This window comes from Nesoenas mayeri (assembly GCF_963082525.1).
Source record: "Nesoenas mayeri genome assembly, chromosome: Z".
Lineage (NCBI taxonomy): Eukaryota > Metazoa > Chordata > Aves > Columbiformes > Columbidae > Nesoenas > Nesoenas mayeri.
The window spans coordinates 37080449-37098669 of NC_137542.1; the positions used below are offsets into that span (position 1 = coordinate 37080449).

At 39.4% G+C, this 18221-nt stretch overlaps 1 protein-coding gene across 3 annotated transcripts in view; it reads right to left on the bottom strand.

Annotated features, from left to right (window-relative positions):
- The window catches only part of RNF38 (ring finger protein 38), a 122154-nt gene that overhangs the window by 13671 nt on the left and 90262 nt on the right, over window positions 1–18221 (bottom strand). For all 3 annotated transcript variants that reach the window (XR_013923555.1, XM_080363168.1, XM_080363169.1), the window contains exons 5-10: window positions 16153–16320; window positions 12506–12676; window positions 10589–10750; window positions 7472–7578; window positions 5868–5952; window positions 773–894 (exon numbers count right to left, since the gene is read on the bottom strand). Coding sequence is in view for 2 of the 3 variants with exons in the window: in XM_080363168.1 (XP_080219294.1) it covers window positions 773–894; window positions 5868–5952; window positions 7472–7578; window positions 10589–10750; window positions 12506–12676; window positions 16153–16320 (815 nt within the window). In the remaining variant the exon portion in view is untranslated. The remainder of the gene's footprint in view (window positions 1–772; window positions 895–5867; window positions 5953–7471; window positions 7579–10588; window positions 10751–12505; window positions 12677–16152; window positions 16321–18221) is intronic.

Below are 18221 nucleotides of genomic sequence, written 5' to 3' on the forward strand. Positions count from 1 at the left end.
GACAACGTAAACTGAGAATTGCTTTTGTGTTTTTGTTTTAGCGTTTGTTTCGTTTCAGGTTATGTTTGATGTTTTTTTTCTTCCTGTGTTTTAAATCACAAAGCAAGTGGTCCTGCTCACAGGAGTTCACAGACCCAACAAATAGAACTGATGTTTAATCAAAATTCAGTACATTGGAGATAATGATCTATAAAGTTTACTCCCTACTGATACCAGTAAGTCACACTGAGGGTCACTGAAACTGGAATGTCAGAGAAAAATCCTTACTCTGATGTTCAAACATTGGAAAGCATTTGGTACTACTTTAAGTACCTTTCCATTTGGTTTACAAGGATATTTCAAACATAGTAAGTTAATGGATTTTAAAAATAAGAAGATGGACTCTTAAAACACTGACAAAGCTCTATCAGGAGCACTTGAAACATCAACACATGAAGGTATTTTTACACAGGCTAAATTCCAAGTTGACAATGTCACTTAAATGTCTAGCATGCTGAATTAAACCTAGAACACCTTTCTTTCATTTTATTTTTTTTAATGCTGGGGAACTAAACTGAAACATAGCTGAATGATGTCAGGCTGAATAGAGATTTTAGAGTAAGGATAAATAGTATGCGATCTGGAAAACAATACAGGAAAAAAAAAGAAAATTAAACTGTTTGCTGACATGACTGCTTTTAAAGCCCTTCTAGTGTAGCTAAAGCTGCAAGTTAAACAAATGGAAATATAGCCACCTAAATTATGGACCTTTAAAAAAGACCAATGTACTCACAATGTCTGTTCTGACTGGTGGTTGTTTGGATTGAACCTGTAGGATGGAAGCTGTTCAATGTCTGCCTTTGTTAATCCTCGTGGTTTGGCTTCTCCCAGACGTTCTGCTAAATTCAGCAGTGCCTGCAAAACATGGAAACCAGACATTTAAAAATTCACTGCTCAGACAGGTTCTGGTTCCACTACAGGTAGGGCTGCCATTATTCCTCACTGCCCCAGCTTGTAGCACAAAACACCCTTCTACCAAGAAATGTCTAGAATCTTAGTTCTCCTGTACAAAACAAGCCTCATAGAGAGTCTTTCAGAATTCAGCCATCTTTCTAATTCTGTAAGATGCTTTCTTCAGGACTTCAAAACCTCCAGGACCCAACTTTCAAATAGTCTTGTGGTTGCATGCACAGCCTGGTAAGTATTTTACTTCTGAAGGACCTCTTGTCCTGCTATAAAATGAATGGTGCTAGTAACCAGTAAAAACTGTCAACAAATTTGCTTCTTAAGAATATGGGAGGCTGGTCTTGTGAAAGAAACAAAGAATTTAATGCGACAGATTCTGATTCCTACTCCACATCTTGGACTAGCTGAATTGCAATATGAAGATTTTATCCTGAATCTGGGAAACAAACATGTACCATCAAACTTCAGGGTTTTTTTTTTTTTTTTTGCTAAATTTTATGTTGTTTTTCTATAAACCAAGCATTGCAACTAAATCCTGTCACGTAAATAATGTGCACTCTGTTCTGTATGTAACTTGCACTCCTTTGCAAGGGACATACGAAAAATGTCACTGTAAATGCAATGAAGAACCAAGGCATAGAAAAGTTTAAAGACTTGATGAAAGCTGCAAACAGTACTGGTTACAAGGAGATTTCTAACACTGTCAAACCTAAGGCCCAAATTCTCAGAAATAACATGATGGTTCCTCTGACTCAGCACAGAAGTTATTACAGAAGTGCTCACTGTTAAACTGAAAATGTGCAACTACAGAGAGCTCTTAATGGGAGCACAGGTAAAGAGGTGCAAAAGTAAGGGTTGTTGATGACTGTTTGAAGAGAAACTTAACGGAATCCAACAGTCTCAACCAGCAAAGCCACAACAGCTTGGACTTCCCGTAAAGGAAAAAAGGCAGGTTGTGGTTGTAGGAGACTCACTTCTAAAGGGAAGAGAAGGTCCTATATGCAGGCCTGACCGACTTCTTAGGGAAGTCTGCTGCCTCTCTGGGGCCAGGGTTAAAGATGTAAAAAGGAAACTTCCTGCCCTGGTTATGACCTCAGACTACATCCCACTAATAATTTTTCAGGTAGGCAGTGATGAAACTGAAAAGGGAAAACTAAAGATGATCAAGAGAAACTTCAGGGCCTTGGGATGACTGGTCAAGGGATCAGGAGCACAAGCAGTGCTCTCTTCTGTCCCCACAGTTGCAGGGTATGATGAAGAAAGATACAGGAAGACCCAGCAGATAAATACCTGGCTGCAGGACTTGTGTCACTGGCAGAATTTTGGGTTTTTTGATCATGAGTCAGCTTACATGGCACCTGGCCTGCTAGTAACAAATGGGACGCACCTGTCTCAAAAGTGGAAAAGAATCCTGGCACAGGAGTTAGCAGGACTTATTGAGAGGGCTTTAAACTAGATTTGAAGTGGGAGGGGGAGGAAACCAGGTGCGTCAGAGGCAAACCCTAGGGCAGCATGCTGGCATCTGAGGGTAGTGCTAACGAAGCCCTTCAGTCTGCCATCCCAGGGGAATCAATGGCTCGGCTGAAGTGCATCTATACAGATGCAGGCAGCATGGGCAACAAACAGGAAAAGCTGGAAGCCCTTGTGAGGCAGAAGAACCACAATATGTTTGCCATCACAGAAACATGGTAGGATGACTCTCACAACTGGAGTGGTGCATTAAATGGCTATAAACTCTTCAGAAGGGACAGGCAAGGAAAGAGAAGAGGTAGGATAGCACAGTAGGCTAGGAAGTGTTTTGATTGTCTGGAGTTTGATGAGGGTGATGATAGGGTTGAGTATCTATGGGTGAGAATCAAGGGCAACAAGGCAGACATCCTGGTGAGGGTGTGTTACAGACCACCCAACCAAGATGAAGAGGCAGATGAAATATTTTTGCAAGCAGCTGGGAGAAGTCTCTCAATCTCTAGCTCTTGTTCTCATGGGAGAACCAGATGTGAACCTACCAGATGTCTACTGGAAATACAACACAGCAGAGAGGAACAGTCTATAGGGGGCTCCTGGAGTGCATGGAAGACAACTTCCTGGCACAGCTGGTTAGTGAAACAACTAAGGAAGGAGCCCCACTGGACATGTTGTTTGCAAATAGAGAAGGACTCATGGGCTACATGTCAGTTGGAGGTCGCTTTGGTAAATAGAGACCATGAAATGACTGAGTTTACTATCCTTGGAGAAGTTAGAAGGGTGGTTAGCATAAGTGCTACTTAGGACTTCTGAAGGGGAGACTTTCACCTGCTCAGAAGGCTGGTTGACAGAGTCCCTTGGGAAGCAGTGCTGATGGACAAAGGAGTGCAAGAAGGTTGGTCTCTCTTCAATACAGAAATCTCAGAGATATAGGAGCAGGCTGTCCTCAGGTAGTGGCAGGTGAGCTGGCAGGGAAGAAGGCTTGCATGGCTGAAAAGAGAGCTTTGGTTGGAACTTAGGAATAAAAGGAGAATTTATAACCTTTGGAAGAAGGGGCAGGCTACTCAAGAGGAATACAAGAATTTTGTGAAGTTATTCAGGGAGAAAATTACAAGGGCCAAAGCCCAAGTAGAGCTGAACCTGGCTACCACTGTGAAAGGCAAAAAGAAATGTTTCTATAAATACATTAGCAACAAGAAGGCCAAGGAGAATCTCCACCCCCTGATAGATACAGAGGGAAACACAGCAACAGAAGATGAGGGAAAGGCTGAGAATATAAATGCCTTCTTTGCCTCAGTCTTAAATAGTAAGACCAGTTGTGCTGCAGGTACCAAATTCCCTGAGCCAGAAGACAGGGATGAGGAGCAGAACTAAGCCCCAATAATCCACGGGGAAATGGTTAGTGACCTGCTACACCACTTGGACACCCACAAGTCTATGGGGACAGATGGAATACACCCAAGGGTGCTGAGGGAGCTGGCGGAACTGATCACTAAGCCTCTTTCCATTATCTATCAGCAATCCTTGCTAACTGGGAAGGTCCCAGTTGACAAACATGATGCCCATCTATAAGAAGGGCCAGAAGGAGGACCTGGGGAACTATAGACCTGTCAGTCTGACCTCAGTGCTGGGGAAGGTCATGGAGCAGATGATCTTGAGTAACATCACATGGCACATACAAGACAACTATATGAGCAGGCCCAGTCAACATGGGTTTACGAAAGCCAGGTCCTGTTTGACCAACCTGATCTCCTTCTATGACAAGGGGACCCACCTAGTATATGAGGAAAAGGCTGTGGATGTTGTGTACTTAGACTTCAGTAATGCCTTTGACACCATATTCCACAGCATTCTCCTGGAGAGGCTGGCAGCTCATGGCCTGGATGGGTGTACTCTTTGATAGATAAAGAACTGGCTGGATGGCCAGGCCCAGAGAGTTGTGGTGAACGGAGCCAAATCTAGTTGGAGGCCAGTCACAAGTGGTGTTCCCCAGGGCTCAGTATTGGGGCCAGTTCTGTTTAATCTCTATCAATGATCCAGATGAGTGCACCCTTAGTAAGTTTGCAGATGACACCAAATTGGGTGGGAGTGTTGATCTGCTGGAGAGTAGGAAGGTCATACAGAGGGATCTGGACTGGCTGGATCGATCGGCTGAGGCCAGGTGTATGAGGTTTAACAAGGCCAAGTGTCATGTCCTGCATTTGGGTCACAACAACCCCAGGCAGTGCTACAGGCTCAGAGAAGAGGGGCTGGAGAGCTGCCTGGCAGAGGGGGGTCTGTGGGTGTTGACTCACTGCTGGCTGGCTATGAGTCAGCAGTGTGGCCAGGTGGCCAAAAAGGCCCACAGCATCATGGCTTGTATCAGGAACAGTGTGGCCAGCAGGACTAGAGAAGTGATCGTGCCATTGTACTCAGCACTAGTGAGGCCCCACCTTGAATACTGTGGTCAGTTTTGGGCCCTGCATCATAAGAAGGACATTGAGGTGCTGGAGAGAGTGCAGAGGAGAGCGATGAAGCTGGTGAGGGGTCTGGAGCACAAGTCTGATGAGGAACAGCTGAAGGAACGAGGGCTGTTTAGCTTGGAGAAAAGGAGGCTGAGGGGAGACCTTATTGCTGTCTACAACTACCTGAAAGGAGGTTGTAGCATGGAGTGTGTTGGTCTCTTCTCCCAGGTAGCAAGGGATAGGACAAGAGGAAATAGCCTCAAGTTGCACCAGGGAAGTTTAGATTGGGTATTAGGAAAAAAAAAGAAATCACAGAAAGGGTTGTCAGGCATTGGAAAAGGCTACCCAGGGAAATGGTGGAGTCACTATCCCTCAAGGTGTTTAAAAGGCATTTAGACAAGGTTCTTAGGGACATGGTTTAGTGCTAGAGTTAGTTTAGGTTATGGTTGGACTTGGTGATCCTGAGGGTCTCTTCCAACTGAAATGATTCTATGATTCTATAATTATCTTGGACATTAAAGAAGGTTCTACATCCATAGATGTAGATTACTGTAATCTTTGGATATTAAAGAAAAAAAGGCAGTAAGGCAGTTTAATAAACATTACATTTAGATTAATTAATACTGCAACACTACTACTATTCTACAAAGTTACACACACAAAACCCATAACTTACCTGATCCTTTGAAAGTGCTTCACTTCTGTTTTGTATTTAAAATCAATTAAAACTCAAAAGAAGATTAATATGTAGAATATAAAAGCTGAACAATTTAATGATTACAGGCCTAGAAGGGTGAATTCTGGGAAAGAGCAATAGACAAAAAATAAAGCTAAGCACTTCTAATATCCAGTATTGCAAAAAAATTTGAAAGAATGGTTTCTGAATCCTGTCTGCACAGTCATTACTTTTATTTGAAAGGCAAAAGCAAGATCAAAAGCAAAATATAATAGAAATTTATGTGTTGTGTGACCTAACATCTGTTCTTTAAAGGCAGTTGTTGTTTGCACACCAACCTCATAGTTTTCTACCTCTCCATCTTCCACATCCAACTCAAAGCTGAAAGCTGGTCCAACTGCAGGTGGCACTGGGAGCATTGATCTACCATGAGAGTAAACAATGATAAGGTTCAGCATCTTGCTGAAGGAAAGCACAGAAACATCTGGCAGAAGTAAAGTAACTTTACAGATTCCTCTCAAATCAACACGTTCTCAGAACTGGTACAAACAATAAGTTTAAAGTCAAGGATAGATATTGGAAGTGAAAGCATCAAAGGAAAAAGCTAATTCTGCCACTTTCTGATAGTGAGAGTGCTGCCCTTTTAATTCCACACATGCCTCAACTGATACTTGCAACCAGGCTCAGTATTATTACATAAACTAAGCTCTTGATTATCACAGATTATGAAGAGCCAACACTGACAATAACTAATGCTCTGGTTTTAAATACATTTTATCTCTTTAAGTGGATAAAATATTAATGAAGAAAAAGAACCCTAAGTTCACTTAGCTCTCCAATACAAAAGCCTTGAAACTTCATAAGCTGCAAACACACAGTGAAGATAAATATCACATGCTGGACCAACTTCCATACTGAAGGCAAGCACAAACTCATTTCTCACGTACTGTGATGCTGGTTAAAGCTGAATCTTCTTCATATGGAGAGACGAGAGAGATGTTTCTCTGTTTTTATATATGACAAGCATTTTATGTCCCCCCCCAATAGTATTACACATCAAAATGCACAGACACAGAAATTCACAGTATTTAAATATATTAAAATCCCACTGAAGGCATCAGGAATTACTGTGTCATGTGTCCTCAATGGACAGGCAAGAAGCTAAGACACTAGTCTCAGGCTGTAAGACGCAAAGCTGAAAAACTCCACTAGATCAGACTTCTGGTGCCATTTTCACGCCATGTCTGAAATTGCACAGAGAGAAACTACAGATCTGGTGACAATGTTTGATTATTTCCTTGTCAATGTCACCAATCTTTGTTTTCCAAACATTTTGCACTTATTTCCAAAACAGAACACAGAACAGTAATACATCTCATCGTATATATTTAAACTTCAAAGAGAATCCACCATAACACACTAAGATAATTCCTAAATGTTAATTGTCCCACATATTTTCCAGAAACAGCTGAGAGGCAGAATTCAATAACTGTAACAGCGTAGCAGTTCAGCCAATAAAGAGTAACAGGTCACAAAAAGCTCCCACCCTTGTGTTTCATAATTAAGAACCAAACAAATGAATTTATTCTCTAAGTGAAGACTCTTAGGACTTTATCCTACAGTGTAGGATGCTCCTCTGTAGGACTATCCAAGAACTAAGTTTTAAAATTTGTTGAAACGTTTATGAAGCATTCAGAAACTACAAGCATTCAAAACTACATTGAGCAAAATTGTTAACTTATATTTTTCCTTGCTCAAGAGTGTATGTTACTCAAAATAGGCTGAAATATTAACATAGAAATCAAAAGTTTCCTCCTCTCTGGGACAGCTGAACTATGACTGTTGTTTGGCAGAGTTCAACCATAAAATGTGCTGAGACTCTTGTTCAAAGTCATGTGACTTCATAATACATTACGTAGAAGTAAACGTACTTAGAACTTACAGCACATAAGGTAACAGGCTGGGATGGTATGGGTGTGGTGGTATTGGCTGCTGTGATCGGTATCTGCTGCGCCCTGTGAGTCTTCGAGGCATAAAAGGTGAATAAGGCTGCAAGAAAGAAGAAAATAAGCTGGAACTTGTGGAATGGGAACTTGGGTCCAGTTCTGGGCTCCCCAGCACAAGACAGACATGGACACACTGGAGAGAGTGCAACAAAGGGCCACTAAGATGGGACTGAAGGATCTCACATATGAGGAAAGGCTGAGAGTTGGGACTGTTCAGCCTGGAGAATAAGAAGGCTCAGGAGGGATCTTTATCAAATTATACAAATACCTGAAGAGAAAGGTGCAAAGAAGACAGAGACAGGTTCTTTTCAGTGGTGCCCAGTGACAAAACCAGAGGCAATGGGCACAAACTGTAAAACAGAATGCTCCCTCTGAACATCACATAACACTTTTCAACTGTGAAGGTAACCAAGCACTGGTACAGCTTGCTCAGAGGGGTTGTGGACTCTCTCCTCCTTGGAGATATTCAAAAGCTGACTGGACATGGTCCTGGGCAAGTGGCTGTGGGTGGCCTTACTTGAGCAGGGGGTAGGACCAGATGACCTCCCCCTCAACCTCATCTAGTCTGCAAGTCTGTGATTCAACATTTTGTTCTCTTAATCATGAAATAAAATAAAATCTGAGTATTGAAATCCACTTCCAATAAAACATTATTAAAAAAGCCAGCCTCTGCTCAAATCCAAAAATAACCTCAGCCTCAGTTTGAAACAACTACCATCAATAACACAATCATACCATTCCATTTGAAAAAGTAGTAACACACAACAGAAATCCTTGCAAGCTCTTCTGTTCTTAGTCTACATGAAGGCTGATCTGAGAAACAGGACCTGAACTGCTGACTTCTCTTGCAAATATAGAAGCCCAGGCTTTTGGCTTGGTGCTATTACACAGGTTTGAACACAAGCTGTTGAGTAAAGAAGCCTTTAAAAGTATTTAAAAAAAGATTTAAGATTAAAAAAAAAAATTAAAAATCCCACAACTTTTAAATAGTGGTGTATATTTACATTTATGCTAAAAAAGGATTGAAGCCTTTCAAGTGCAATATGGAGAGTTTAATCAGTACAATTTCTGCAGACGGCCAACACCTAAAGAGACAGTCAGGCCTAAAGCTTAAATGCATTATTTACATGGATAAATCATGGGGGTTTTGTAATAATTTTCTTCATTTGCATGCTAAGCTCTTTACTTGTATATCTAAGTTTTCATCATAATTGTTCAAAATTCCTTACATTACCCACTATAATGGGGTAAAAAATTTCCAATTAAATGCAAACTATGTTTTTCCAGAAATAGTCAAAGTACTAAAATTATTCTGGTAATTTTTTAAAACTGTAATTTATGTACCACTATTGAATTAATACTTTAAAGCCTTGAGACTTTTTTTGAAAACAAAGAACACTGAAAGTCTTCACGAACATGTTTTTCTTCTTCCATGTTTGAAATTTAAGAAACTGCAAAAGCTCAATACCAGCTAAGTTAAGAGCCCCTAACTTTACAATGGAAACATTATTAACAGGTGGCCATGGTCACACATAAAAATTACATATGAATGCCTACACAATGAAAAAAAGCCAAGGTCTTTTTCTTCAAGATAAGACCTCAAACTAAGACATAACAAATATCAGTTTTACTGGTTTGTGAATTCTGCAAGCCAAAAATATAATTAGAAATCATTGTGTTCAGTGAATGAAAGAGAATGAAAAATGCTGCCATTCCATCATTTAATAAAAATTAAATTTTATAAAGATTTAGGATTACTTTATAAAAGACTATATGACTACTTGTAATACACCTCTGTTCTACTCCTCAGTGACACACAACCCAGAACTGAAGCAGACAACTGTTGTATAGTCCGAAAAATACGTTATTTTGTTCTTTCTCTACTTCACAGACTGAACTGGAAATCAAGAAAGCTTTACTCCAACCAAAATATTTGTGATTAGGCTGTAATTCACCTAACAAACATATTGAATAAAATACAAGCAGTTTTGGAAGTGTCTTTGTCTCCAGGGTGCCCCATAGTGACTAAAAACTTAACTGACAATCTGTACAGCTTTAGTATAACAATGAGCAGAATATTTTTTTTAAATGGTGAAGACTTATTTGAACCTTTATAAAAACTGCAGCAAGCATTTAACTAGGTTATGTGATTTTGAAGAGACTAAGAAGAAGTTATGTGTATATTCTGTAGTCACAGGGTCTAAAATTTAATTCTCATTTAAAATGTTAAATAACAGTATGCCTCTAAAACCTTCTGTCAACCTGATGCAAAAGGTCAAACACTAAAAAAATTCAGAGCCTATACTGGACTCCAAGTATTACACAGGAAGGAGAGGTGGTTTTTTGTTTGTTCTGTTCTGGGTTTTGTTGTTGTTGTTTTGTGGGGTTTGTTTGTTTTTGTTCTGTTTTGTTTTAAACCAACCCCCACAAAACAACAGTGCACCACAAAGATCCCAGAGGTAGCACACACACTGGACACACCACAGAAGCATAAAATTCAGCACAGACTTTATCCTGCATCAGATAAAACTTTTTTTGTGCTGCTGCTGTTGATCTGCCTATAGATCCACAGAAAGTCAGCTTAAAGCAAGCTTGGCTGTCTTTATAGCACAGTAACATCTAAATTATGGAAGCACTCCAAACAGCTGCCTGCCTGCAAATTGCAAACACTCTGGAGAAGAACTGTTTTAAAAGCATCCCAAATATTCATGACTTGGGGAAACTCAACATTCAGTGAAGAACTAGCTACAAGTGACAGCAGCTTTTCTAAATGGTACTAATTAGTTTCTGCAGCACAAGTCCTGGACTGTGTGGCAACATGGTATGTCTTCTAAGTAACCCCTGCAGATAACGTTATCAGAAATCATTTGCTGGTACCATAAAGTTACCCTTGATTTTAAAAAGCTTAAAGAAAATACCACAGTATGCAGCTATAGCCAACAATAGAATACAACTGCAAAAAGTGCCACTTTTCAACAGAATGTACTATAGAATAAAGATCAAGGCTGTTAATACAGCATGAATAAGAATGTAGCGCAGAAAATAATACTTACTACACCAAATGGCACCTCCTGGTGTAAAGGATCATGGGTTAAAAATTGGAGAGGAGCTGAGGGAGGCAATGTTGGTGGATGGGCTGATGGAGGGTATGTAAAACCTCCTACAGGAAGATGTTCTCCAAGCAGTTCTACTTCATTTTCTATTCTTTGAAGTGGCTGTGGGGGGAAAAAAAAACAAAAAACAAAAAAATAGGCTTTGTTGCAATAATAGAGATGTAATTTTTCCCCACTAAAGAATAGTAATGCCAGCTGTATATTCTGAGCTGCTGTGGTCAATTTTACAGGGTTAAAAAAAAAAAAAATTAAAGCTATAACTGTACTCAGTTTCACACATTTACTCTGTGAACAATTCCTGTGTCATTAACACTACCAAAAAGCAAAGACAACACTACACATTTGATATAAATTCACCTTTTCCAGCTAGCCATTCTTATAGACCAGGAATTTATGCGATCTAGCAAATATAGGAGTGGCTGTAATTTCCTGTGTCTTGCATTTTTCAGGACAAATATTTGCTCTCCTTCTTGCCAGGCTGCTCTCACTGTACAACTATGCGAGAGAAAAAAATAAACAACCATAGACAAGAACTGAAATTGTGCCAGAAAATCTGAAAAGTGGAGAGGAAACACGGCAACTCCAGTGGATTAAACTGCTGATGACATTCAGTAATGCTTTCCTCGGAGGGTCATGCAAGCAGTACTACCAAGAACATGCAGTGCAAAGGTTTCAGAAGCACAAGTTTCCAGTTCAGTATTGTAATCTAGTCAACTGCAGTACATCAGTCAGGCCCAGAAGTGCTCAAGAAAAGAACATGACTTGTCATTGTTTAATTAACAGACGTTTCTTGTTCCTGACACCAAATTATACCATTTCAAAAAATTCATCTAAGAAAGCCACCCTGTGGAACCAAAGGAATGTTCTGTTTCCATGTTATGTAGAGAAAACTTTAAACACACAGTATTCTTAAACCACTAAGATACAAATTTTTGCCAAGCCTAGTCAATAACATAAGCTAAAACCCAAGCTCATATATTTTGTAAAGTCAAGTCTTATGAAGATTACCAGAGAAAACTGTATTTTCCCTGCTGTTTTCCCATCATAAGAATAAAGTGATTGCAACCCTGTCCACATCTGAGACATGGCATGGAGAAGTCTCAGGAGTGTTTGTAAGGAACAATGAAGCTGCCTTCTGCTTCTGCATTAGTGAAGTGTGGCATCTTCTAGTCAGAGGGGCAAACAAATGGATGTGAGTATAAAGGTAATCCCAGAGTAAGAGCTGTAGGCCAGAACTAAAACTCCATTTTCCCCTCTAATTCAAAACAGGGTCACATTTTCCCATGTCTGCATAGTCTCTATCACTAAGCTCCAGGTCAGCTTAAGCACAAGGTATTAATAACTTACATAAGTGGGGGGAAAAAAAGGAGATTGTAGGCTCTGGAATATGTCTGGATAATGTAAGGCCATTATGTTCTAGGAAAACCACTGGTGATTTAAAAATTAACTAAGTAACATGAAAAGAATAACATTCTATGCTTTCTTCTCTCAGCTCAGTTTTTCTCTGAGACCACTACTACTGCACTGCACAACCTCCTCTGGATTCTCTCCTCCTTCCTGGGAAAGAAATAGCTGAAGGAATAGTTGGTGAAGCAAATTTACATCTCTTTGCAGAAGTAAAGGGCTATGAAGAAACAGCACAAACAACAAGTGGTGAAATCTGAAGAGAAACATGGTGAACTTTAAAATTCGTTTTTCATATTCACACTAAATGGTTACAGACTTGCTGAGGAAATATAAGTGCAAAAAACTATTACTTTAAACAAAATCATTCTGTTTCCTTGGCCAGGTATCAGCATCATTTGCCCATCCAGCCCCACCAGTTCTATGGAGAGGGGGGTAAGAAGCATCACTTACCGACCGTGACTGCTGTGCTTGGAAAGGAACAAATTGTCCTGGAGGAGGCAAGTGAGGAGGGTGGTGTGGAGACATATGAGGAGGATGCAAAAGGAATGGGTCACTAGAAATGAGGGGTGGAAATGCTGCATATGGTACAGGTAGGTGCTGGACCGAACACGCCTGAAGCATCTGAAATGAAATGAAAACAACATATTTTTGTCTCTGGCACAAACATTCCCTACAGAAAATTCTATATTTACTATGGAAAGATATCATTAAGCCAAAGCAGTTCTCTTGCCTCCTTGAAAAAGCCTCCAAAACACACATAAATAGTAACTCATTCAAGTACAAAAGGAACAGTGATTAGCACAGAACAAGAATGTGCTTTGTGAAAGAGTGCAGTTTTACTTTCAACTCTAGGTATGGAGAAGTAAGAAAACCTGAATTCTCTTCTTGCTCTTTGATCTGTCATCAGAATGTCAGGCATTTCTGTTAATTTTTTGACAATTATGAGAACAATTAATAAGATACTTCTGATTAAATCTTATGAAGAATGAAGACCTAGTTCTGATTTCCCACTTTTTTTTCTTTTCAGTGATGTTGCACATGTATTTTGCATTCTAACTATAATGGCATAAAATTGTAAAGAGATCTAGTTTAAGACTAGATTACAGTAGTGGAGGTGGAACTATCACCTCAGTTTACTGTGATCATGACCAAATGTAAATCTTTACATGCACTGAAACAGTAGCAGATTAATTTGATCTGACTACCATTTTCTCTTAAATGCTGAGTATTGTTCACACTCAGCTACTACAACATTTTTCTAAGAAAGAAATACAAGAGACAAGTGTTTCTATTGTTAAAATATTTTTTAAATTATATTTTACTAAATTGAAACCTGTTCTCTGAAATAGTTGAAGACAAGTTTGCAGGTAGAACATCACATAGTGTTCTTTAAAACAGGAGAAAATATTGGGGAAAATATTAAAACAGGTTTCATGACAAGATTCTATAAGGTAAAGATTACCATAGCTTCAATATGTATTTGGAATGATCTGTGCTATGCCCATGGCACCTTTTAGGTTAGAACAAACGAGGTTGCATTATCTTTCAAATGGAAAGAAATTAAAACTACCTGTTTATTCATTCATGCTTTTAGAAGACTTCTGCTGTTTGAACAGATGGTTACAAGAAGTTTTAAAATTAATGAAGGTATTTCACAAATGACATTTGTTTACAGTTACAGACGTAGCGAGAGAGAAATACTGAAGTAACAAAAGGATACTGGGAAGTTTACGAAGTTATAGAAATTAGCTCACAAGAACCATGTTAAGTTCAACAAAGGCAAATGTGAAATCTAGCACTGCGAGAGAGTAACTCCATGGAGCAGGACATTTTGAGACTGAGTGGTTGGTAACCAGATTTGCAGAAATGCGTCAAATAGGAGTGCACAAGAGCCATCATGTATTCCTGCAATCAAACAGGCTTACTACACACTGTGCTGCATTACTAAGAATGTAACTAGTGGGTCCAGTGAAGTGATTCTGCCCTTCTAGTTGGATCTTGTGAAACACTATCTCAATTCCTGTGTCTGGTTTAGGCCTTCCCAGTGCCAAAGAAAGACACTGACATACCGAAATCAGTCCACTTAAAGACAAAGACAACACAATGACCAGGAGCTTGAAACACACTTGCATAAAAGAAGAAGCTGCAGAATTGGATTTGTTTTGCCTTACAAGAGAAAACTAAGCTAAGATCTCCCTGCTGTCTCAGGTTACTTCATGAGAGTGGATAGGCAGAATCTGACTCCTTCTCAAGGGGCAAAGTGAAAGGACAAGGACCAATGGCACCAAGTTGCAGCAAAGAAAATTCAATCAGATTTACAGAAGAAATTATTCACCACAACAATATTGAAACACTGGAGCAGAGGCTTAGAGGGATTGTGAATCTCCATCCTTGGCAACTGGTACTGCTCTTGCAGGTGACCACCACAGGCCCCTCTTAAATTAAATTAATCCTCATTTCTGTGATATAATTAAAGAAAGTGTAAAGTCTGTCTGTTGATGTTACATAAACTCAACCCTAATTATTATATGTACTTGTACGGCATTCATTCTGTCAACACATTGGAGTAACTGTTGTACACTCAGTCCAAAAAGCCTGGTTAGAACTTCACTCTTGTATATATTTAAAATACAGCTGCATTGTCGAATTACAGAACACTTTTTGAATTGTACATATAATACACTTGTTCAAAGCAGAGGGTAAGATTATTAGTATCTGTTGTTTGGATTTCCCTAAGCCCCAGTACAGTTTTAGCTTTTTTTTTTCTTTTTTTGTTTCATAGGACATGTTGCTTTCTTGTTTTGCTGAATGTACTATGCAAGTATTGTTCAAGTCTCTGGGTATCCAGTCTATTGCTTTGCTCCACTAACATCACCACTGAACAGAAGAAAATAGCTGTCTCTCATCCAGCCTCTGTGATACACACTGACTCCTGTAACAGATTTTCACCAGTTTGAAAGGTAAGGGGAAATATAGCCCGCAAATATTCCAGACTAGCCAGCAGTATGCTGCAGACCTTGTCCCTCATGGAGATAAATGGCACCTGGACAAGATGAATTCAAATTAGCCCCACTCTTCAACAAGCAGCTTAAAGAAATAGGTGGTCACATCAAAGGTTTTGTTTCAGTGTCATGGGCTTGTTCATGCCCTCTGGTCACAGAATGAGCAACAGGAAAAGTTAAGCTACATATTGCTGGCAAATGTACAGCAGGCAGAGACCAATGTTTACATCAGAACTATAAAAGGTTACTGAACACTATTGTATTTACCTATGTTATTACAGATTCATACTAGAAAAAGGAGCAGGGGGGAAAAGCTGTGACTCTTCTAGCAGGTTCTGCAGCCTTCAAATGTACAGCTGAAAGTTCTTGCGGTACGCTTCCTCAGCTCTGGTGTCTGTTAGCACTTGATGAAATTTCCACAGAATGGCAGCATCAGAATGCTATGACCTGGTAAGTGGTATCTCAGAGTTGATACACAAAAATTTCTGAGAAAACAGTTCAAATTCTTTCAGATTTAAAGCTGACAAAATAACCAGTCAAGGAACTTTATTTTACTGCCAGAAAAGCATAGAGAGACATCATTATTAAGGAATATTTTGATTCATTTTAGGAGAGCACTTTGAGACAGAAGAGCCCTTCTGAGCTTTTAGTCATCTTTCATGATCTCATTACTTTTCAGAAGAAGACTGACTTTGGAATATCAGATATTTTTGTGTATAACAAATCCCTGAACAAGGTCTCTACTAAGTAAGATGTTTTTTCTAGATGAGCTGCCTAATAAATGCCATAGAAACCTTCCATTTACGATCTGAAAGTATGCAGAATATCTGCTAAGAAGTCAGTTCATCAGCTAGCATTTAATTTGAATTAAAAACCACCAGGACTCTATAAAATAAACAGTCATACTCCATAAAGTTGGCAGCTAAGTACCACATGCTTACCAGTTCTAAGGCCTACACTGCCATGCTACTGCAATTTACCACAGAGAAGAAAAATTGCTATTTCCCACACAATTAAAGCCTCAGACACTGAAGCTCCAAGGTGCCATTCCTACGTCTAAGATTGAAGCTGGTATAACTACAGAGAACCACTTACTGGGGGAGGCACACTGCAAACTGGAAGGTGCTGCCCACTGAAAACCACTGAGCACCCTGGAACCTGCTGTGTGCTGCATGTTGGGATGTGCTGGCCTGTGCAAAGTGGTATCCCATGCGGAGCCATCGTGGTCACTGTGTATGAGACAGGAACTGTGCCCTGATGGATCTGCAGCAAAAAGAAAATTAATAACTTACTGTAAACTCTGAACAGTGTTGTACAGCATGATAAGCAAAACGGTAACATTTTACCTACATAGCAGAAAAAATATATTCACAATTGAGGTGTAAAAGGAGACACGTGCTTGTAATTCCTGCTCATTAAAGTATCCTTTTCAATGGAATATGACTTACTGGTCAGCAGTTTATGGGCAAGGCGAAGAGGGATCTCTCAGCTTGAAATGTTAAAACTTCAGAGGCACCTTAGAGTCATTCAGAAGCATCTCAGACCCTATTAAACTTGCCTCCCCCCATACTAAGGTTATTCCTTACAAAACAAGACAGCAGTAACTCCCACATGAAAGCTAATCTACAAGTAGCTAAATAATCTTCTCAGCTCTGAAGGGACTGATTCAATAATAATTCTGAGAATTGTATCTTTAAAGAATAGGAAAATTCTGTAGATTTTCTTCCTTACAAAGAGATCAGTCCTTTGATTCATTCTCACACTAACACTCAAGCCAAATCTCCTAATCAAAAAGTAGCAGAACAGCTAGTGGGAAAGCTGAAAGGTAAACATGACTATGAGGAAGCAGATCTTAATTATGCACATTTATATTAGGAAACAGACCCATGTAACCCAATTTTCTAGCTACTGATATTGCCTAGAATTAAATCACCAAAATAAAATGTATTCTGTACTGCAAACCACTTCTTTAAATATATATATATATACATACATTATATATATATATACACATGTATTTATTTTTTTAAAGAAATCTCTGATGCTCTAATGAAACTGACAAGGCTTAACTGTTAGGGAGCATAGACTAATAAAAATCAATCATTTCAAAGAAGCCCCCTCTCTTCCTTCATGATCTGCTAAAATGGAAATGCCTGCTAAAGATGGAACAAGTAAGAACAGCCCATTAGGAAGGTGAGAATGAGTAAAGACACTACTGAACCGGTAGTGTACAGCCAGACACAGAGAGCCAAAGGAGAACACAGATGATTGAATAGAACTTAAAATCTCAACCTGTGTATCACTAACAATGGAAATCAGTCTCAGGAGAGACACTGAATTTGACCCAGTTCTGGCTCAGGTACAGAAGTTGGGCACATGGTACAATGCTGGGTGTGATTCTAAAAGGTTTACTGTGCAGAGTAATAATAAAAATGACCTCTCAAAATCATTATGTCCCTGAAGTAAAAGCCATCACCACAGAACACCTCAGTGAGTCTGAAAACACTGACATCTGATGACAGATGGTACCTCTAAGTTAGAGGCAGTGGGACAGAACACTTGTTATGCAGGCTTGTCATGATGTAATCTTGCAACACAAAGCAAAAGCACAATCTGAATTTTTGAGGTGCTGCAGCAGTAAAATTTTCATCAAAATGTAAGATTGTGAGATGGCTAGAATGGCATTAGCTTCCATCCTGCATTTGGTCCCAAATGCAAATACTTCCCTACTGAGAACTGCACTGCACACATAACAAAACATGGTGGTGATATGCAGCTGCACTGAATGCAAACTGTTTTTAAGCAGGGATGTTAGAGTTGCATTCTATGCACATGCAGTTTGAGAAATGGACATCCAGGTAACCAGTCCTATTTCCCAGTTCATGACCCTGTAGCAACGCCTGGGGATTTAACAAACAACAAAGGTTACCTCAATAGGACAACTTATTTTACAAGTCCTCAATTACAGAATTCTATACCAACTCCTGTTGCAGAGTAGAATTATTTACTTTCTGGACCAACCACAAATCTCATTTTTTCATGAAATTTAAGGAGGAATTGATTAGGTTTGGATGGCTAGTTTGGTCATGCCACAATGCTATAATAAGTTCTGCTGTCATGTAGGCAAACCAATTATAGGCATTGTGAATTCTGTTTCTAAATAA